The 21943-nt window shown below is 40.8% G+C and overlaps 1 protein-coding gene across 1 annotated transcript in view; it reads right to left on the reverse strand.

The window, feature by feature from the left end:
• The window catches only part of SND1 (staphylococcal nuclease and tudor domain containing 1), a 427586-nt gene that overhangs the window by 392447 nt on the left and 13196 nt on the right, over positions 1-21943 (reverse strand). The window contains exon 2 of the mRNA XM_038556610.1: positions 3705-3854. Coding sequence (XP_038412538.1) covers positions 3705-3854 — 150 coding nt within the window. The remainder of the gene's footprint in view (positions 1-3704; positions 3855-21943) is intronic.

A 21943-nucleotide genomic window follows, 5' to 3' on the forward strand; every position in this document is an offset into this window, starting at 1 on the left:
TAGCCAAGTCTCAAAATTACTTCTTCCCTTTAGAATGCTCAACAGCAGGCAATGGAGCAGCTGGCACTCTGCACCAACTCAAGCAAGGTCTAAGGTCTACTACAATGAAATAAGGTTTTTTAATTCCAATCTTTTTTTGAACTAGGTAGACTCCTACACTACTAAACAGTGTATGTAAATCCTTAAAGCTAGCTACTTTTGTCCATGGCTCAGGGCTCAATACTTCCTGTCCCATCTTCTAATCACCTCACTCACTGTTATGTATGGAACCAGTTCCTCTCTGCCCCACCACCCTAATTCTCAAAAGCTTCACTAATCATAAACTGTAACACTCATTTCTGTATTTCTCATGAAACCAACATACAGCTTCACACATAATAGGAACTCAGTAAATCTGTGGGAAATAAATGTGTAATTCCCACAGTGCCCATCAGTGCAGTATCTAAGCTGCCTAGAGTAGCTAGGCAACACTGGGGATTAGGCTGGAACAGGCAGTGACGGCTGGGGACATAGAGTGGAGTTGCTTTTACTGCCACAGAACTTAAGAGAGATCTGAGCTTCTGTGAAAGAAAGTATCATGAGTGAAGGCAGAGAATAATCAACCAAATGATATGCAGGACAGTGATAAAATGAGAAGCAAATGAGGAATACCATCCTTGACTCTATCCGTTAAAAAAAGGGAAGGAAGAAGGAAGAAGGCAGAAGGCAGAAGGCAGGAAGGCAGGAAGGAAGGAAAAGAAATGAAAGAAAACATGCTCCAAGACAAAGGAAAGCCAGAAAGAAAGGGTAAGGCCACATTCCACAATCTACTGATCCCCAGAAAGGAGATGCTCAGGTTTTTTACCCTCATTATTCACATTTATTCACTGTATATCTGTTTCATGTCAGGCACTGCCTAAGCGCAAGAATAGAGACAAGAGATAAGGTCCCACCCGCTCAAAGAGCTTACAATGCAATAGAGAAAGACCTAAACATGGAATGAATGTGGGAAAAATACTGCTAGGGAATAAATGAAATTTTGTTTCAAAAAGATCTGGGAGCATATGGAGAAAGGATTAGAGGGGAAGAGAATGAAGGCAGAAGGTCCATAATTTCAACATTCCTAGCACATCATCAGAGTGGAACAAAGAACAGTAGGAGGAATAATGAAGTTTTAAGGATAGAGAGGAGGTATCTTAAAGGAGGCAGACTCTCTAGGTCTTAATAAAGGTCTGGATGTCACAGGGGAAGGGTAGAGCAGAGAAATCAGGTTTCTGATTTGGGTTATCAGTTGGCATCACCGGTCACTTGAGCCAAAGCAGTTTCAAAAGTGTGGTACGGGGAGAAAACCAGATCACAGCACGGAAAAGAGAGACTGGATTATCAGGGCAGAGAAGTAGTGAGTGTGGCTAAGCAAGGGTGAAATCTGTAGCTATCAAATACTTCATGTCTCCAGGCCTCTGAAGTTACCAGAAGAAACATAGTGAGATGGAGTTGCTCTGGAAGAGAGAGAAAAAACAACAACAACAACAACAACAACAATGGCACACTGTACAAACACATGGAACTATAATGAGGGCTAGGATCAGATCACGTAGTATTCTCTCAGCTAGGGTAGTTCCTGTATGACTTTACTGTACTGTTACATAGGATACAGTTAAAATATTTCAGAACAAGTTCCAACTGGCTTTGTGTTTCTCTGCCCTAGATTTCCATCCATGAATCAGGAAATTAAAACCTAGCCCCCACTTCTTTCTTAGAGGCTACATTGCTTCTTTCTTCTGGGGCAATGAACTTGATCAGCCCTAGCCAGCCAGGGTCGACTCTTCTCTCACAAGCACTCAAGCTGTTCTACAACACACAACTGAAACGAAAAGAACTATTACAAATGTTGGTCAAGAAAAGCACTCAGCATCCAAAATCTGGAAAATACTGCAAGAGAGTTAATCTTTATAGCCTGGTCTAACAGTACTAGGAGTATTTAGAGTAACAGAAATTACCAAACAGCAGTAGAGATTAAAGGTAACATTTATCAAGTACTTTATAGACATGTGCTAATAAGCACTTCACATGATCATTTCATCCTCACTAAACAACCCCAGTGTCTACATTATCACTATTCCCAACACTTGTGGTCACTGATGGAGGACCAATGAAAAATAATTTCTTTGGCCTACTTTGTCATCATCCCATGGATTGCTGCTGACATAATTATGGGAGACTTTTCTCCATTTTCTGGAATATTGCTTCATTATTATAATTCAAACAAAATGCCCCTTCATTATAGATTTTTTAAAACTACAGTTTTCCTTAAATAGAACATCCCCATGAGCTGTGTTTCCTTCTTCACTTCCATGTCAGGTAATAGCAGAGGAAAGTGGAGGTACCAAACTTGCCCAATATATCATCAAGTTGGGGAAAGGACAAATAATTAGAATCCAGAAATTTCACTTTTTTTTTCCTTAAAGATTCTATTTCTTTATTCATGAGAGACACACAGAGAGAGAGAGGCAGAGACACAGGCAGAGGGAGAAGCAGGCTCCACGCAGGGAGCCCGACCCGGGACTCAATCCCAGGTCCCCAGCCAGGATCACACCCCGGACCAAAGGTGGCACTAAACTGCTGGGCCACCAGGGCTGCCCCAGAAATTTCACTTTTGATGACAGCCAAAAGCACTACTTGCAAAGAGACAAGAACTGGGTTTCAAACTAGGAGAGCCAAGAAGACTAAACCATGCCAAATTTGGACTCACAGTTGTTGCTAGGAGAGTTCAAGGCAGACCAGTAAGACAACAAGGTGGACAGGCTTTAGAGGCAGGGGAATAACAGCACAATGGAGGGGATGCTGGGACACAAGGTCAGAAGTCTCTCAAAGTACCATAACACAATGGTTCTTGACTACTAGGCCACAAGGTGCCTTGAGAAACCAATTAAAAACTCCCTCCCTTGGGGCGCCTGGGTGGCTCAGTTGGGTATGTGTCTGCCTATGGCTCAGGTCATGATCCCAGCTCCCCCCACCCCCGCATCAGACTCTCTGCTCAATAGGGAGCCTGCCTCTCCCTCTCCCTGCCACTCTGCCTATTTGTGCTCTCTTTCAAAAATCTTTAAAAAAAACAAAAACCTCCCTCCATTAACAATACATGTTTACACAAATCCTTGCAAACAATTTCAGGGGGTTCACAGATGCCTTTAGGAGTGCATGGATCCAAATTGAGAATCTGTAATAAAGCACAGGCATGCAGTATGTGACTACTTATGAAAGGAAGAGTCCCTATTTGGACAAGTGATAAATCTCTCTGGAAGGAGACACAAGATACTAACAATATCAGATGTTTCACTCTCTATCCTTCTGAATTTTGAACACGAAGAATTAAAACATAAATTAATAAATAAAAGAACTCTGCCATAATCAATGGCAACCTCAAATGACTGAGACGAAATAGTTCAACCTATGCCAAGAGAAGGAGTGAAAACATGGACAAACCTGAAAAGGCTCCTAGCTTATGGGAAAGGGTAGAAGAAAAAAGCCTGAGGCTGGAATTACTGCTAATGGTGGCAAATGTGTAAACGTACAAAAGTAATGTTGGGTTATGTCCAGAGTCATCATTCCTGACACAAAAATGCTTAAAGTATACACAGAAAGAAAGAGTACAAACTTGCATCAAACTAGGAGACTCGGCTATAACCTGGGTCCACAGCTTCAGGGAAGCCTCTGGAAGCACCTACCTCATCAGGGGTATCCTTTGCATCAGGTTGTGTTGCAGCCGCCCGGCGGGCAAGATTTCCGGCTCGAATGTTGCTAAGGTTGATCTGCCTCTCCGGAGGAGGCCCACCACGAGGCTGCCCTCTGACAATGATGGCACAGCCTGAGAGGACCTACGGAGGGGGAGAAAAAGAAAATTAGTTGTCTGAGGTAAGATCACTATAATATAAGTTGTTCACTTACTGTATCCCCAAAATCTCAAACAGTACTTGGCCCCTTGGAGGCATTCATATATTCATGGAGTGACTAAATGAATGGATTGTTTTTAATTGCATAAGAGAAATACCTACAGAAACATTGAGCCAGCTTCTGAAATGACAGACCCAGAAACAGAAGTAGGAATTAAGCAAACAATGGAAAAGTCATAAAATAAATAGACTGTTTGGGATAAAGAGGCATGTGAGACATGGAGATGAATGACCTTTGTAATTTCATCCCAGCAAGCACCACTACCCATGTTCTTTTCAATTATTAAGAAGTTAATGTCTTCCCATCCACACATCCCATTTTAGGATGGAAGCAAGCGATGGAAGGCCTTAGAAAAAAGGGAAACTGAAGGAAGAAGCCCCTACAATCCATCGGCAAGGAGCTGAGTATGCCTAATGCTACACTTCCGTTGCAGACAGCACTCAGTCTAGACTAAGGGAGACATACAAAGTGATCTAGAAAATCCATGCTCTCCAGGAATAAAACAGAAAAATCAAAGAGGCATCTTACAGCTCCCAAGAACAGTAACACTTTTTTATCTTTCTAATCAAAGGCACCACCAGGCATAGAACCCCCTTGCAAAAGAGCTCTGAAGCTCATTGGAATTTAACTTAAAATATTTGCAGGGGAGAAGAAGGGAGGATTTCAAGTGGGAGAAGAGAAGAAAAGCCATACAGAAAAAAAAAAAAAAAAGACAAACGTCACCCAAGCTATTCAAGTTGTCTTTGCTCAGCAAGGCACAATTTAATGAACAGATGGGCTCGAGCACTGGCTTCACTAGCTCTGAAAGACTCCCAATCTCACACTTCAAAACAAATAGCTGCTGAAAAATTAGTGGATAGAAGGTTGGAGAGTTCTGCCAATATAGAGCTCTATGGTAGACAATACCATGGAGTTCTCTGTAAAAGAAGGATGCTTGGAAAGGAAGGAACCCCTGTATATAGTTGCTTAACTGATATTTCTCCCTCATCTCTTTAATTAATGCTTTAAATTGTGAAATATTAATATAAACACAGAAGCACATTTAAACACACACATACACATTAAAAAATAAGCATACAACTGAGTAAACAGCACCCAAGTAAAGGACTAGGAACACTGCTGGAACCTAGGCTCCCCTTTGTGCCCCAGTTTACTTATAGCCCCTTTCCCTGTCACCATTATGAAAACCCTTCCCTTGCTTTCCTGTACAGTTTTACCATCTATGTATACATCTCTACACAACATGGTTTCATTTTTCCTATTTCTGAACTCTATATAAATCAAGTCTACTGTGTGTGCCCTTTTGTCACTTGCTTCATCTGCCTTTTGTTTTTCTTGGCGAAACTCACCCATGCTAATGTAAAACGTGTTTATTCACTTTCACGGCTGTATATTTCATTGTATGAACAATTTATTCATCCATTCTACTACCTTTTTGCAGAAGCTGTTCAACAAACATACTTATTCCAATTTAAAAAAAAAACAAAAAACAGTGCTCTGATTAATGTCTCAGTATCCTCAATACCTTAAGCACACAAACCTTGGTCTAAATGGCTCTCCTCTGGCTACACCAGGACAACATATAATAAAAGACGGTCTTTCTTATCTAGTTACAAGTCATGCTCTTCATTTACATCCTTTCTGATCAAGTGTTACCAGCAATTAAACTCTATAGCTTCCAACCAGCCTTTGTAACCACCTCTCCTGAGAACCCATGCCCTAGGCCATCATCCCTAGGAATGGACATTCTAAAAAGACAAGCTCTCCAAGTGAAGCCAGGGAAGAATAGGTATACTAGAGCACAGGATGCCTGGTGCTCCCAAAATGAGAAGCGCCAAAGGAAGTAAAGGAAAACAGCTTGGATGGGATTCGTTTATAGTCAAGTCTTCACAAGCAGCAGAAGCAAGAATAGCACATTGTAGAATACCTGTGCTTGAAATCATTCACACACAATTTCTGAATGGGGCTGAGGAGAGCCAAGCTACATACAGCATATAAACCAGAACATCTGTCCCCAGTGCCTGCTCTTCAGTTGTAGTCAACCTTTCACTGAAAGTAATAAGGCACTCTCAGGAGACCCAGTACTTTTCAGTGAGCCCAGCTGGAAAAGCTAAGGTCCATTTAGAAGAAAACCCATCTTAGCTAATCAAGGTAAACACAGATGAGTGAGCACTGATCTAGGCTATAAAAAAAAAAAAAAAAAAAAAAAAAATTCTTATTTCTCAAGTCTGACCCAAAAAAACAACAAAAACAAATAAATAAAAAAAACACTGAGAAGCTCAAGAACAGAACTGATGAGAAGAATCTCCTTTGTCCCTAAATATCAGAGGTGCTACCTCCAACGCTTCTATCTAGTAAACGAGATCCCTGGGGGGGCAATGGGTCTATAAATATTACCCTGGCCCCAAAGAGGGCTGTGGCAAGCAACTTGTGTACAGGAATTTTGCAAATTTTCCTATCTCCTCCTCAATCCCTGAATGCTATTCTAAAGACTACTGTCAGAGTATCTTTGCACTATTGTGCCAAATATGCCATTCAGACAAGAGTCAATGCTTGGATTAATTTAATCAGAGAGAGAGGACTTTAACTTAACAGGTTGTTTGACCCCTTTTATACTACTGAGTATATAAATTCAAGTAGCAGGCATCAATACAACCTCCTAAGCGACAAGAATAGATACTCATCATGGCAGGCATTGCCATTCCTATTCCCCCAGGAGGAAAGGACACATGTACGTCTTTCCAGTGAAACTTGCTCCCCCTCATCTAGCCATAGCCATGGTGGAGAAGCAGGAAAAGACTGCGTCTGCAGACCATTAAGAAGAGCCCTATTTTGGGACGCCTGAGTTGCTTAGCAGTTAAAGCATCTGCCTTTGGCTCAGGGCATGATCCCAGGGTCCTGGGATCGAGTCCCAGCATCAGGCTCCCTGCATGGAGCCTGCTTCTCCTTCTGCCTCTCTATCTCTCTGTGTCTCTCCTGAATAAATAAAATCTTAAAAAAAAAAAAGAGAGAGACCTAGCTGTAAGAGAAGAACTAGTTTCCTTCCTATTATTTACAGGAAAGGAAATAGCATAAAGAAGGTGTAGTGTAGGGACGCCTGGGTGGCTCAGCAGTTGAGTGTCTGCCTCCAGCTCAGGAGGTGATCAAGGAGTTCCGGGATCAAGTCCCACATCAGGCTTCCTGAACTGAGCCTGCTTCTCCTCCCTATGCCTATGTCTCTGCCTCTCTCTGTATCTCTCATGAAAAAGTAAATAAAATCTTGGAAAAAAAAAAAAAAACAGGTGTAGTGTGTTGAGCTATCTCCATTTCACTTTCTAAGGTTTGTTAAACTCCTTCCACCTGTCTTATTTCCCAATAGTCTTTACTAAAGTTCCTCCTCAATTTAAAAAAAAAAAAAAATTTTTTTTTTTTTTAAGAAGGAATGGGGGCAGAGGGGGGCAGAGTGAGGGAGAGAGAGAATCCCAAGCAGGTTCCACACCCAGCATGGAGCCCAATGCAGGGCTTGATCTCACAACCCTGAGATCATGACCTGAGCTGAAATCAAGAGTTGGACATTTAACCAACTGAGTCCCCCAGGTGCCCCCCTCAATAAAAATATTTTAATGGCCTTCTCTTATCCAAGGTTCCTCACCAAATAAACCCAAGGAGAAATAGCTTCTGGTGAAAAAAAAAAAAAATACTTAAAGGGTGTTTAAAAACGAAAAAGACCAAATTATATATTTGATATTTATATATCAAATTTAACTTGTATCTCCTATAGCACACCAAAATAAATCATTTTTCCTCCCTGAAAGACCTGACATCTAAGCTGGTAATTGTTATTGTATTCGCTGACTGATTCATTTATTACATCAATGCAAATTTGAATGCCTACTATGTGCCAGGTATTGTTCTAGGCAAGTGACATATTCAGGGAATAACACAGATAAAAATACCTACTCTTAAAGAGCTGACATTCTAGTAAGAGGAGACAAACAATAAACATAACAAGTAAATAAAATATATTGTTTATTCAGAATTTAAAGTCAGAAGAAAAATGTGAAGATTGAGAGGAAACTGTCACAGACAATTGTTCTGCCAAAGCTGTACTGATTCATGTTGCAAACTTTCATAGATGCAGTAATTATCCTCAATTGCTAATTTATAGAGCATAGAAAGCAAATCCTATGTAAACTGCTTTACCCAATTATATTAATAAAATGACATACTCTAGAAAAACAATCTTAGCCCTACCTGATACAGCAGGTTTGTGAAAACAGCTGTCACAATGAATCAGTTTGACTGAGGTTATGGATTAGACATTTCTCAGCTCTGCCAATAAAGGTTGCAAAGGGACTGGTTTGATTCAGAAGACCTGGCTTCAGGGCACAAGTTGGATGGTGACAAAGGCTGAAACAAACCAGCTAAGTAGGAAAATAGGGACTCAACTATTCAAACCCACTTACAGGCTTACGGGGAGATTTACCTACAAGAAACATTTTATGGGCAGCCACTAAAATGTTGCCCAGCAACAGAATACCACATTAAACCTTTACTAGATCCTGATAGATGATTTGGTGCATGTAACTCTTAAACCTCCAGACCACAGATAGAAAACTTATACAAAACTCTAACCATGCTATATACTTAGGGCAAAGAAACTGACAGTATAGAAATCCATTTAGGTAGGGGGCATCTGGGTGGCACAGCTGGTTAAGTATCCAACTCTTGGTTTCAGCTCAGGTCATGATCTTGGGAGTCATGAGACTGAGCCCCACATCAGTCTCTACACTCAGCAAGGAGCCTGCTTGGGCTCCTCTCTCCCTCTCCTGTACCTCCCCACAACATATTCACTCTCATGGCAGTCTCTCTTTTTCTCTCTTTCAAATAAATAAATAAATCTTTAGGGGAAAAAAAGAAATCCATTTAGTATGACAATAAAACCAGTATTCTTTTCACAGTACCAAGAGTAAAAATTATCTTGGCCTGAGAATTGAATCTTATTACTTGAGAACATCGGATTAAGGTCTGCAAGGACAACCAGCTTAACAGATAAGTCTGTTAAGATTCAAGAGAAATATCTTAGCAACACCCACCAATATAAAGACCTATTATAAAGAAAAAGGGCACCCACCTGAACACTAATAGATTACCAAAAAGGCCTAAAATAAACCCATATGTTTATGGCCAAATGATTTTCAAAAAGGATGCCAAGATAATGCAGTTGGGAAAGAATCTTCAACAAAAATGGGCCAAGAAAACAGTATCTGTGTGCAAAAGAATGAAATTGGACCTCTACCTCACATCTCATACAAAACTTAGCTCAGAAAATAGCCAATTTAAATAAAGAGTTAAACTACAAAACCTTTAGAAAAAAAATATATATGATAAATCTTCATGACCTTGGATTAGGCAATAGTTTCTAAGATATGATGCCATCTTGCAAAGCACAAGCAACTAAAGACAAGATAAACTGGGCATTAAAATTTAAAACCAGTGACTCAATGGACACTATTAAAGAAGTGAAAACACAATATTCACAAAACATATCTGACAAAAGTCTAGTATCTAGAAAAAGGAACTACTGTAACTCAATTTTTAAAAAATGCAATTAAGGGGGATCCCTGGGTGGCTCAGTGGTTTGGCACCTGCCTTTGGCCCAGGGTGCAATCCTGGAGTCCTGGGATTGAGTCCCATGTCGGGCTCCCAGCATGGAGCCTGCTTCTCCCTCCTCCTGTGTCTCTGCCTCTCTCTCTCTCTCTCTCCCTCTCTCATAAGTAAGTAAGTAAATAAATAAATAAATATTTAGAAATAAATAAATAAATCTTTAGAAATAAATAAATAAAGCAATTAAAAATGGGGAAAAGATTTTAATACTTACCCAAAGAAGATATATAAATGATCAATAAGTACATGAAAAAATATCAACATCATTAGTCATGGGAAAATGCAAACCAAAGCCACAATGACATACCACTTCACAGCCACTAGGATAGCTATAATCAAGACAGACACCAACAATTGTTCATAAGGATGTGGAGAAATCAGAACCTACCTACATTGTTGGTTGATAATCACCAACCTAGATCGTTGATGATGCAGTCATTCTGGAAAACAGTCTGGGAGTCCCTCAAAATTAAACAAAGCATTATCATTGACCTAGCAATTCCACTCCTAAGTATATACCCAAGAGAATATGACCACACAAAAGCTTGTATACAAATGTTATTCCAACATTGTCCATAAGAGCCAAAAAGAGTGGAAACAACTCAAATGTCCTTCAAGTGATGAATGGATAAATAAAATGTGGTATATCCATAAAATGGATTATTATTCAGAAATAAGAAATGAAGTACCGATACTATAACATGCATGAACCTTGAAAACATTACAATAAGTAAAACAAGCAGGCAGAAAAAGCCACATATTTCTGATTTCATTTAAATAAAATGTCTAGAACAGGCAAATCCATGGACAGAAAGGATTAGTGGGTTCCCAAGGGCTGGAGAGAGGGAAGCTAATGGGTATAGGGTTTATCTTTTCAGTACTGATGAAAATGTTCTAGAATTTGACAGCAGAGAACATTATGTAAATACAGTAAAAGCCACTGAATTGTATACTTTAAAAGGGTGAATTTTATGGTATGTGAATTTATTTCAAAAAAAAATTTTAACACCCAACATGGAAGTACAAAAACATGAGGACATTAAGATGTATGCTTCACTACAGAGCATTTCCATACCTAGCAGGAAGATCAGATGCTTAGCTGACCAACACTAACAAAAATACGTTAAAAAGACAGTTGATTCAGAACCCAAAGTGAGGTATGGTGACTCACCAAAGAATGACGGGCTACGGTATACTTTCAAGTCCACTACAAATAACAAGGTAGAAAAGTCACAGGAAGAAAGCAGAAGTTCAATGAAATCTACAAAACTCTATAAGTGAAGAAAAGAATATAAGCTTTTTCTGAGAAACACTACAGCAAAGAGAATGAACTCCTTTCCCTCTGTGGCACAGAAAGAAGAACCAGGAAAGTCACTGGGCTGAAAGAGCCACAGTGCCATCTGGAAGCCTGCAACTGCCACAACCATAGCTGCACACACAGGGACTGCATGTCAGAATGACAAGGCAGGCCAGGAACTCTTCCCTCGACAAGGCATTTTCTCTATCTAAAAATACCATCAGGGGATGGGGAAGGAGCTGCTGTGGATCAGATAGGAAAACCTTTATTAGATACACTTTCATGAAGCAAAAAACTTCTATTAAAAAAAAAAAACAAATTAAAGAGTAACTGAAGAGAAACTAAACTGGGGGAAATTTCAGGAAGTGTATCAAAAAAAGCTTCTTGGCAGCCACAGCTGTTGCCTCCACAAGAATCATCATCACTTGAAAATTAAAAAGTCATTGAGACAAAGAGCAAGCAATCCCAAAAGAACATAAGCTGTGTGGTCTCGGAGGTCTTTCCCAGAATACCCGCCAACAAGCCAACTCTTTCTGGCAAGAGCAGAAGGAAACCTAAATTAGAGGCCCAGCATTCAAACACACTGAACTGGAAGCCCATGGCCTCATGACAAGCCATTTCACTTGCTCTGGGCACACCAGTACATTTAGCAGAGATGAGCGTTAAGTAAGTGGCTGCTCCCCAGAATAGCTATACCACAAACTGGCCCTCAGTCTGAAAATTGGGGAGTTCACATCTCAGAGGGACTAGAACAATCATCTACAGATAAGAAGCAGCTTAAGAGAACATCTAATCTGGGCCATTTTAGAGATGAAAAATCTGCAAGCAAAACAGGCAAAATGACTTTTGTGGACAGTAAAGTATGGATGGCCGAGCAAGGACTAGAACATGAAGTCCCCGAATCCTGATGTTCCACTACGCCACCACACGTTAGAAAAAAGTATCTGGGGAGCTGACATCTATTAAAGAAGTATCTTAAGTTACCTACGGATTAAATCTAAGGTTACCTACTAATTAAATCTTTTCCCCCAATTACAATCTCCATTTATATGTGTCAGCAGAGCAAGTGTCAAAGACTAAGTCACTAAGCAAGTAAAGCTTCCATGAGCCAGTTGCTCAAAATCAAACCAACATTTGTTAAATACCACCATACGCAAGGCAAGCAGAGACTTAAGACTCCAATATTACAAAAGAACACCCAAAAAGGAAACACAAAGGAAGAAAACTCCAGGATGATAAAACAGAATTGGCAAACTACACCCAGCTGGCCAAATCCATGCTACCGCCTGCTTTTTGTACAACCCATGAGCTAAAAATGGCTTTTACATTTTTAAATGGTTGGGGGGATGGGGTGGGAATCGAAAGGGTATTATGTAACATATGAAAAGAGTATGAAATTCAAATTTCAGCATCCATAAATAAAGTTTTATTGGAATACGGCCAAGATCATTTGTCTATGGCTGCTTTCACATTGGAAGCAGAGTTGAACAGCTTCAACAGAGACCGTATGGCCTACAAAGCCTAAAATATTTACTACCTGGCCCTTTACAAAGTCAGTTTGCCAACCTCTGATATATTATGACAAGGAAGTGAGATGAAAACTAGTCTTATGGTAGTCTAAGTAGCAAGTGCACAACAAAAATAAATTCTGGACTATCACTTCAAGTTATACAAACTGCTCCTTTTTGTAATCAGAGAAGGGACAGAGGTATGTGGCAATAAAAATTTAGTTTTCGAATCAAATCAGTATCAGTGGTGATCTTTGAAAGTTAACTGCCTCTATTTACCTCAGTTTCCCCACTTATAAATATTCATAAAATATATAATACCCACAAGAATTGTTATGAAATCTAAGTAAGAATAAAAGCATTTAGCATAGAAGCTGGCCAAAAGACCTAATAAATAACAGCCAATATTGTTTAAGAAATGGCTCAGGGGTGTCTGGGTGGCTCAGTGAACTAAGCATCCTACTCTTGATTTTGACTCAGATCATGATGTCAGGGTTGTGAGATTATGCTCCATATCAGACCGCACTCAGCGGGGAGTCTGCTTGGAATTCTCTCTCCCTCTGCCCCTACACACTCTTCACTTTGTAAAATAAATAATTAAATCTTTAAAGAGAGAGCAAGAAATGGCTCAAAGTGTGGTCTCAAGTAAAGATTGTAAGAGTATGTACAATAGAAAAAGGTAGGGCAGCCTGGGTGGCTCAGTGGTTTAGCACTGCTTTCAGCCCGGTGAGTGATCCTGGAGACCCAGGATTGAGTCCCACGTTGGGCTCCCTGCATGAAGCCTGCTTCTCCCTCTGCCTGTGTCTGTGCCCCTCTCTCTGTGTCTCTCATGAATAAATAAATAAAATCTTCTAAAAAGAAAAAATAGAAAAAGGTGGACATTTCCTCCAGGGGTATAGAAGTAATTATCAAAATCATGGAAAATTCACCAACAACTGAATTCAATCAGAAAGGATTAAATAATCCATAATTTTTTGAATTATTAAAACCCAAAATTCTCCTATTTATCAGCTAAGATACCCTCAGTCTAGGAAAGTAGATTTAAGTGCTTATGTCAGAATCTTTGTCCTCAGAGATAAAGGTAAATTAGTATCATAATGTACATCTGCACTGAACTTTATCCCTAACCAAGTGTGGTGGCACTCATAGCCTCAGAGGATGAACTCTGAAATCAGTCTTGAGTCTGAAAACTAACTTAAAAATCATTCCTAGCACTGTGATATTCCCTCACGTATAAATGAGGTCAATACTACTATTCTCTGAGTTGTTAGGATGACTAAGTGAGAGGCCTCAGTCCCTGACACTAACAGGTACTCAATAAAAGTTATATAGGTCCATTGGTCTCTCTTCCCTTCCCTCCCTAACCTCCACCCCCTTCATCCTCACAACAATGCTCGGAAGAAGCTGAGCAGGCACTGTTATCCACATCTTACAATGGAGGAAACTGTGGCACAGTCATGATGGCAGCAGAGCCAGAACCCAGGTTTTCCCAGTACATTTTCAGTAAACCCCAAATGCTAAATATATGAGAACTGTGAGTCCAAAAATTGGTTGGCTGGGGTTGGCAGTAGGCAAAGTAGGTGAATAGAGTCAAAAAGGTACAAACTTCTAATTAAAAATACATAAGCAAAAAAAAAATTTTTTAAAATACATAAGCCATGAAGATGTCACATACAGCATGGCAACTATAGATAATAATACTGTACTGCAGATTTGAAAGCTGCTAAGAGAGATCTTAAAAGATCACAAGAAAAAAAGTTTTGTAACTATGTATGGTGACAGATGCTGACTAGACATTGTGGTAATATTTTACAATATACAGTCAGGCTATTATGATATATTAGTTTCAAGTATACAACAATTACATGTTAAAAAAAATTGGTAGCTTATATAAAGCACCAAGGTTATAGCTTACTCCTCCACAAATAAAATCTCCCCATGAAAGAAATGACTCCATCTCTGGGAAGCCTGTACCAGAACTGTCCCCAGAATGATGGTCCTCTGCAGAACCAAGTCCTTGCTACTCATGTGCTCTACTCTTGTCAAGGACCCAGAGATCAAGACAATTACTCAGAAATAAGAACTCAGGAAGAACTATATGGCAGGCAAACAGAGGTGTCATTTCAGAGAAATCCATTCCAGTTGTCAAGAGAAAACTTCAAAGTGAGCAACAGTCACGTGTGAAAACTAGCAAAAGAAGAAAAAATTAATTGACTTCAGAACATAAAAGAGTATCACTAAAGGACTTGGATGTCTGGTTGTGGTCAAGTAGTCAGACTATGTTAAAGGTAAAGGAAAATTACTGCAGTGACCAGGGCTTCTTGTTGATTTCACAGTTTAAATTTAAAATGGCCCCCTAGGTGTAGTCCTGAAGTGTTCTTAAGCACAAAGAAAGATGTTGTGATGTGCCTTACAGAGAAAATGTTAGATTAAATTTCACTCGGGCATGAGTATATATTAAAATAAGGCATCTTTAAGCACAAGCACATATGGAACAAGGTCAGCTATCTATCATTTGATGATAATGTGATGACCAGAGGCTTGCAGGAATCTAAACCTGTATTTCTCATAGGAGAGATGGTTCAGTATTCTCTAGTTCAGTGTTTGCAACTTCACAGAACCTACCTACCATGAATAATGACTGTAATAAACACAGAGAGAATGACAGGGCAATTGGGGACCCTGGATGAAGGGAACACAGAAATTGTCTGTACTACCCTCACAATATTTATATAAGTTTGAAATTTTTCAAAATAAAGTTTTAAAAAATTTTTAGGTGCTAAACATACTACAGGCTGCCCTAGGCCTACAAAACAATCACTAAAACTAGATCTCAAGGTAGTTCTGAAGTTGGTGGTTGTCTTGCTCCTCACCTCCCTCCCTCTCCTGCTCTATGCACACAACACTAAGAAAATAAATGTCAAATTGTTATTATGTTGCAAGGACCACATCTTTTGACATGAGCCATTCACTTCTTCACAAAATAAAATGCTTTAAAATCACAGAATCCAAACCTCCTCTGAGCACACAGTTCAAAAAGGCTATTGCACCCAAAAAGCATCTCTTGGGTTTTAGAGAGTCCCTCTTTCTTCCTATGCTGGTAGGGATTTTAAAAACTTACATGTGTGATCTAATTAGATTTAATATTCAGAAAAGTCAAAAGCTCCTTAATGTCTCAAAAGTTTTAAGAAACAACTGTGGGAATTCAGTTATGGGGGAATCTTTGGGTGGCTCATGATCCTGGAGTCCTGGGATCAAGTCCCACATCGGGCACCCTGCATGGAGCCTGCTTCTTCCTCTGCCTGTGTGTCTCTCTCTCTCTCTCTCTCTCTCTCTCTCTGTCTCTCGTGAATAAATTTAAAAAAAAAAAAAAAGAAAAAGAAAACTGATGGGAATACAGTTATAATAATTGAGAACGTTCTATAAGAAACAAGAACTCCACACACACTTTTGTTTTCAGTGAAGCCTTGTAATCTTGGTTATAATTTCTTTACCCCTCAGAGTGGGCTGCCTTTATTATAAACAATGCCTGAGTTACCCCACGCTAATCTAGAAGGGGTCTTTTGGGAGATGCCAAAAGAAATTCTCCGTTAATAATGTAAGACATTATTGGATTTTCTTTTGTTCTTAACCACAACCTAAATTTCCTCCTCCCATCCCCCATACATTTGGCCCTCTCTACAAAGTAGGTTGTGATGGAAGGACAGAGTAGGATTTTCACCTGGCATGTGGAGGGGACAGAAGACTCTCTACTGCTAATCAATTATAGCTACAAACACTCAACAGTGATAGCACTGCAGCCACCATGGCTACAGACTGGAGGAAAAAATAACCCAGTCCAGTCCCATGATCTTTCAAATGAAATAAAAGAATAAAAAAGGCAAAAGTGAGGAGGATGCACAGGAAGCCTCTGAAAAAAACTACAGAGCAGCAATCACTTGAGAGCTTGTTAGAAATGCAGACACTTCAGTTCAACCTAGGACCTAATGAATCAGAATCTGCATTTCAATAAGATCCTTGAGTGATGGGTTCGCACAATAAAGTTTTATTAATTCCGGATCTCTATCCCCAAACTGCCTGGCTCAGGAGCATGTTCTCCAGCAAATTCAGCTTACATGGTTTCCTCAAAGAGGCGTACCCAATCTCCACACTGGGTCAGATAGACTTGCTATATGTGCTGAGTACTCTGTATACTTCTTCCCATGGGATATATCACAACGCTAGAGTTGTTTAGTACTGGTTTTCCTCTTGAAGCTACAAGATCTATGAGGATGGGGCATGTGAGTGGCTCAGTTGTTGAGTGTCTGCCTTCAGCTAAGGTTGTGATCCTGGGGTCCTGGACGCTCCCCACCAGGACCCTGCTTCTCTCCCTCTGCGTAGGTCTTTGCCTCTGTCTTGGTGTCTCTCATGACTAGGTAAATAAAATCTTTCAAGAAAAAACAAAAACAAGATCTAGGAGGACAAGGACCAGGTCTACCCTACTTATCCTAATAGCTCCAGAGCCCAGAACAAGACAGGAGACAAAGTAAGCATTCAGTTTATTTTTTAATAAATGAGTGCCTCTACCATGTAAAAGCACAATGCCAGACTCTGAACATCAAGACATGGTCCTTGTCCTTAACTCCTAGCTTAGTGAATTTTTGCTGAAGCTAACAAGAGCCAGGATCTCAAGAGCACGTGCCACATTCACATCTGTTTTCCTATTTCTCTGCCAAATGACAACAGGTAGCCCAAACACCTGCCACCCACCTCCTGGGCGTGACCCACGGGCAAGCATGTCCTCATCTAGTCCTCCTCCCTTCATCCAGGATTCTCCATTCCAAGAGTTCAGTATCTTGTCTGCCTTCTCTCTGCCCTCTCTAACGCAGCTCCAACAGGCTTCATCAGCATCATTCCATTCTCCCCCTGGGAGTGTGTTATTTCTGGCAACATCATCTTCAGCCCCCTTCCCTCATCAGTCCTCTTATTAGAAGATGTCGAATTTCCCTGGTTACCTCCTTCAAGAACATCTTACCTAACTCATTTCTAACCACGCAATTGATTATTTCCTATAAACTGTCAAGTCTACTCTATTCAACAGAAACCACTCAAATCTATATCCCAGATCACAATGAAGACTCTCCCAATTAAGTGTTCAATATTCAATTGTTTTCCCACTTTCCTCAATCATTTCCTATATCCCTCAAAGGGACACTAAGCAAGAGCGATAATTTCTTCTAGGATTATATTCTCCATGATTCTTACATTTATTCTTATTTAACAGACAACAATGTCTCGGTAGATTTACACCCCAAAGCCTGTATCCAAATAGCAAGGTAAGAAAAATATATTTGAATGTCTTAATTGAAAGCAATGAAAGTAACAGTATTTTTTTTTATCTTCAGAGAAATGTTAAGTGGATAGGCAAAGAGCACACTGTGACAGGGAGGGAAGTGCTCAGAGAAGGCACAAGCAAGCACACAGCAGTCTCTGACAGGCTCATAATCCTGATCCCACATGGAGTCCAATGCAGCACTTGAAACATCACACTCTAGACTCTAGGACTCTAATATAGAGGTCTCTTCTAAGCACTGTACGTGCATGGTCCTAGTGCCAGTCATGAGCAGGGCTAACAATTCAAGGGCCATGCCTTCTGAATGTTTTCCACATCCCAACCTGTAGCAGTGATTACCAAGCAATGGTGGACTGGAGCCCTAGTCCAAAGATTTGGTTGGGGACTGCCAGAAATTTTAGAGCACCAAAAGCACTTTAAAAAGTCATTGATTTGGGATGCCTGGGTGGCTCAGCGGTTAAACATCTGCCTTCTGGATCAGGGTGTGATCCTGGAGTCCCAGGATCAAGTCCCACACCAGGCTCCCTGCATGGGAGCCCTCTGCCTGTGTCTCTGCCCCTCCCCCCTCCTCTGTCTCTCATAATAAATAAACTCCTTTAAAAAAGAAAAGTCACTGATTTGTACTTTTTCTTAAATACTTCAAAATACACACTTCTAGAGTATATGAAGAAGATACCTCAGCTGGTCTTATGGATTTCAAATAACTGATAGTTTTTCTGTTCACATACATTTCATCCACATGCCCACTCTGTTTCAGAACTACTTCCTGTGGTCACAGGAGAAGAGGACTGAAGATCATATGCCTCTAAACTTCTGTTGTCCCCACCACAGGCAGAGGATACAGTTCCCCAAAGACAAAGACTTCTTCCCTTAAGGAAACCCAAGAAAAAGTTGTTCCTGATGACAAAAAAGGCCATCCCTCCCCTGTGCAGGAACTGTTGGAGGTGAAGCAGGGGTTGCTAAGGCAGGGTGGAGAAGCCTGGGACTGCATTCAGGGAGCTACTCGGTTACTGGGTCAGTCCAGGCCCCAGCCTACCCATCTCCCCCATCTCCCCCATCTCCCCCATCTCCCCCATCTCCCCCATCTCCAACTTCAACTCTTTTCCTCCTTAGCACCCTCAATGCTCAGAAGAAGGAGGGAAGGGACCCCTTGATTTCTGATCCAAGGAGGCAGTGGCCAGAGGACAGCTATTACCCTACTAGCCCCCATGGCTGTAGCTGCCATGTCTGACTTCTCATAGCTCTGCCTGCATAGTGGCCAGGAGTACAGAATGTCACACCACAGTCTGAAAGGAGGGCTGACACCCGCTAAAATGAAAGCACACCAGAGACCCTGAAATACCTGAAAGAAATGAAGATTGTTGCCTTTAATATTATTTCTCAGGTTTGCTTCCATAAAGTCCTATGTATTTTTCTTACAGCAAAAAGGATGCTAGCTTATAGAGAATACTCAGATTCAGAGTGAATCATCTCTAAAGAATATCTAATATATTTATTTTGGTTTATATGCAGAACTGACTGTAGAACTTAAGGATGTAATTCAATTTCTAAGCTACCCATGAAAAGCATTAATTTTCCCATTTTATTTTCTAGATTTGTTTGGAAACTTTTCCTATTTTCAACATTAATGGTCAATTTTAGATGTCAAAATAAAGTACAAATCACAAATTTACCCTAAACATTTCAGAGTTCTTTACTGCTAAATTAACGTACTACCCCAGAATTCTCCTTATCATTAAAATCCTAGGAAAACTACTATGGGGGAATAAAAACTGCAGTCTCCAAGACCCCTCCATCCTCCATCACAGATAATACATACCTCCTCTAGAAGCCAAACAGAAGGCTGACTGGCCTACCTGGAATTCTCCTGTGTTATTTTAACTACAGCTATTGCCCAGAAGATACTGCTCCTCCATTTTTATTAAAAAAACATCCAAGGGCGCCCAGATGGCTCAGCCCCTTAGACAGCTGCCTTTAGCTCCCTTTAGCTCAGGTCAAGACCCTGGGGTCCTGGGATGGAGCCCTGCTGGGCTCCCTGCTCAGCAAGGGGTCTGCTTCTCCCTCCCTCTGCTCCTCCCCTTCCCCATGTCCCCTCATGTGCTCTCTCTCTGATAAAATCTTTAAAAATAAATAAAAAAATAGAAACATCCATAATATTCTATATATCCTATGCTAACCACAAAGACCAGCTCTGATTCCCCTCTCCTTTTTGGGGTAGGGGAGGGGAGCACACTCTCTAATGAATAATAAAATATATAAAGCAAGGAAAGCAAGGAAAAGCAGGGAAAATTTCCAAGTTTATAGATAGCTCAGACTCACAGGGCATCTTTACTCTTCACATTGTGCCATCAACCACTTTCAAAAACCAATTTTCTAACTTCCTCACATAATCTAAGTCCCAAACTTCTAGAGAGGTACTTTCATTAAGAGCATTGATACGGGAACCTTAAGAATTTTTTTTTTTTTAAAGATTTTATTTATTTATTCATGATAGTCACAGAGAGAGAGAGAGAGAGGCAGAGACACAGGCAGAGGGAGAAGCAGGCTCCATGCACCGGGAGCCCGATGTGGGATTCGATCCCGGGTCTCCAGGATCGCACCCTGGGCCAAAGGCAGGCGCCAAACCGCTGCGCCACCCAGGGATCCCGGGAACCTTAAGAATTAAATGGAAACCAAGAAGTCCAGCTAGCAGCCCTACGCTGCCTTGCTATGTAACGGAAAGTTAGTCCTCCAGAGCTGGAATCATGATGACTAACACGGGGGCAGGGCAGGCTTACCTAAGAGCTGGGCCTGTGCCCCACAGAGAGCCTGCAGGAGGTCTCAAGAGATTCTAAAGCGCTCACAAGAGAGGAGTTTAACAAGATAACTCAGCTTTTAAGTAATAGCGCAGCCTCCTGGCCTCTGGGCTGTGAAAGGGCTCACCTGCCAAGAGTAATAACACAAGCAATTACTACACACAGAATAGATCTCAACAGGATTCCAGGACCCAGACATTCCAGAGTCTCCCTTCCGCACAGAGGAAAGGAAAAGGAGGTAGGGAAAGAATGCACCACTCTTCATGAAGATCTGGGAGCATCCTGTTAGTTAAGTAGATAAGTTACACCTGGCATAATCCACTATTTTGGGCTGCTGCCAAAAATAAAAATGGCCCTGGTATTAAAGGCTATAAAACAATGGATTTTCCCTCTCCTGGAACAGAATTCATAAAGTTTAAAAGCTCACTAACCTCACATTCCAGAAACTGGAAAGAAAAACTCAGAAGCCTCACCTCTTGTTCCTTTCTCTACTACAAACTTCCAGCAGTGCTTAGTCGCTTTAAGCAAGTTGCCTTAATCCTGCTCATTGCATCCAGACTGCTCATAGCTGCTTCCAAGCCTGAGTATTCCCACACTTGTACTTACCCATTTCTCCTTTTTATCTCACCCATTTTATTCCTCTGCCTCTGTCAAGACCTGTCACTTTCACCACCTCTCCAGAAAAGGTTTTTTAAACTTTTATAACAGATCTGAAAACATCACACCTGATTTTCTAACCCATCCATCCTCCAAGGAAACCATCAGTATTTAAACTCACAAGTTCCACTTTAATTATAAAACAAAGCTACCTACCTCTATTTAACAGCAACATTTTAACGAGACTGACAACTCAAATCTCCTCAGCCCAAAGCCTTGGGTCTCAAGCCTAGGCCACATCCTCTCCATAAAAGGCTTTCTTAGCCATGAGACCCTCCTCTCAGGCCACCCCAGTTGCTAGGTTTACAGAAACATCTACCTTCTGTTTATATTGGTCTCTATGAACTTTTTCATCCCACACTCTCCCAGATTTGACTGTTCTTACTAAGCACAGTAAACATCCATTTTATCCCTGGAATCAGGGCACTTCGAAGTGAAAAGGGGTATTAATGAAAATTATGCCAAGACAACAGGTGTGAACAGCAACAGCCTGCAGCAGACTGTTCTTACAAAGGTGCCAAGACCAGGTAAGGAACTATTCCTTGCAAAGAATTAATTTATCTCCTTCTCTGGGAGACTGGGAATTGGCATAGGGAACCAAGAAAAACCCAAATTTGGATTACTGAGTCCCCTTGGAGAAGAAAACAGAAAATGTTTTAGGGGCACCTGGGTTGGTTGAGTGACTGACTCTTGGTTTCCACTCAGGTCACAATCTCAGGGTCATAAGACTAAGCCCCCAGTGGGACTTGATTCAGCTTGGAGTCTCCTTGAAATTCTT

Source organism: Canis lupus, chromosome 14 (genome assembly GCF_011100685.1).
Source record: "Canis lupus familiaris isolate Mischka breed German Shepherd chromosome 14, alternate assembly UU_Cfam_GSD_1.0, whole genome shotgun sequence".
NCBI classification, from domain to species: Eukaryota; Metazoa; Chordata; class Mammalia; order Carnivora; family Canidae; genus Canis; species Canis lupus.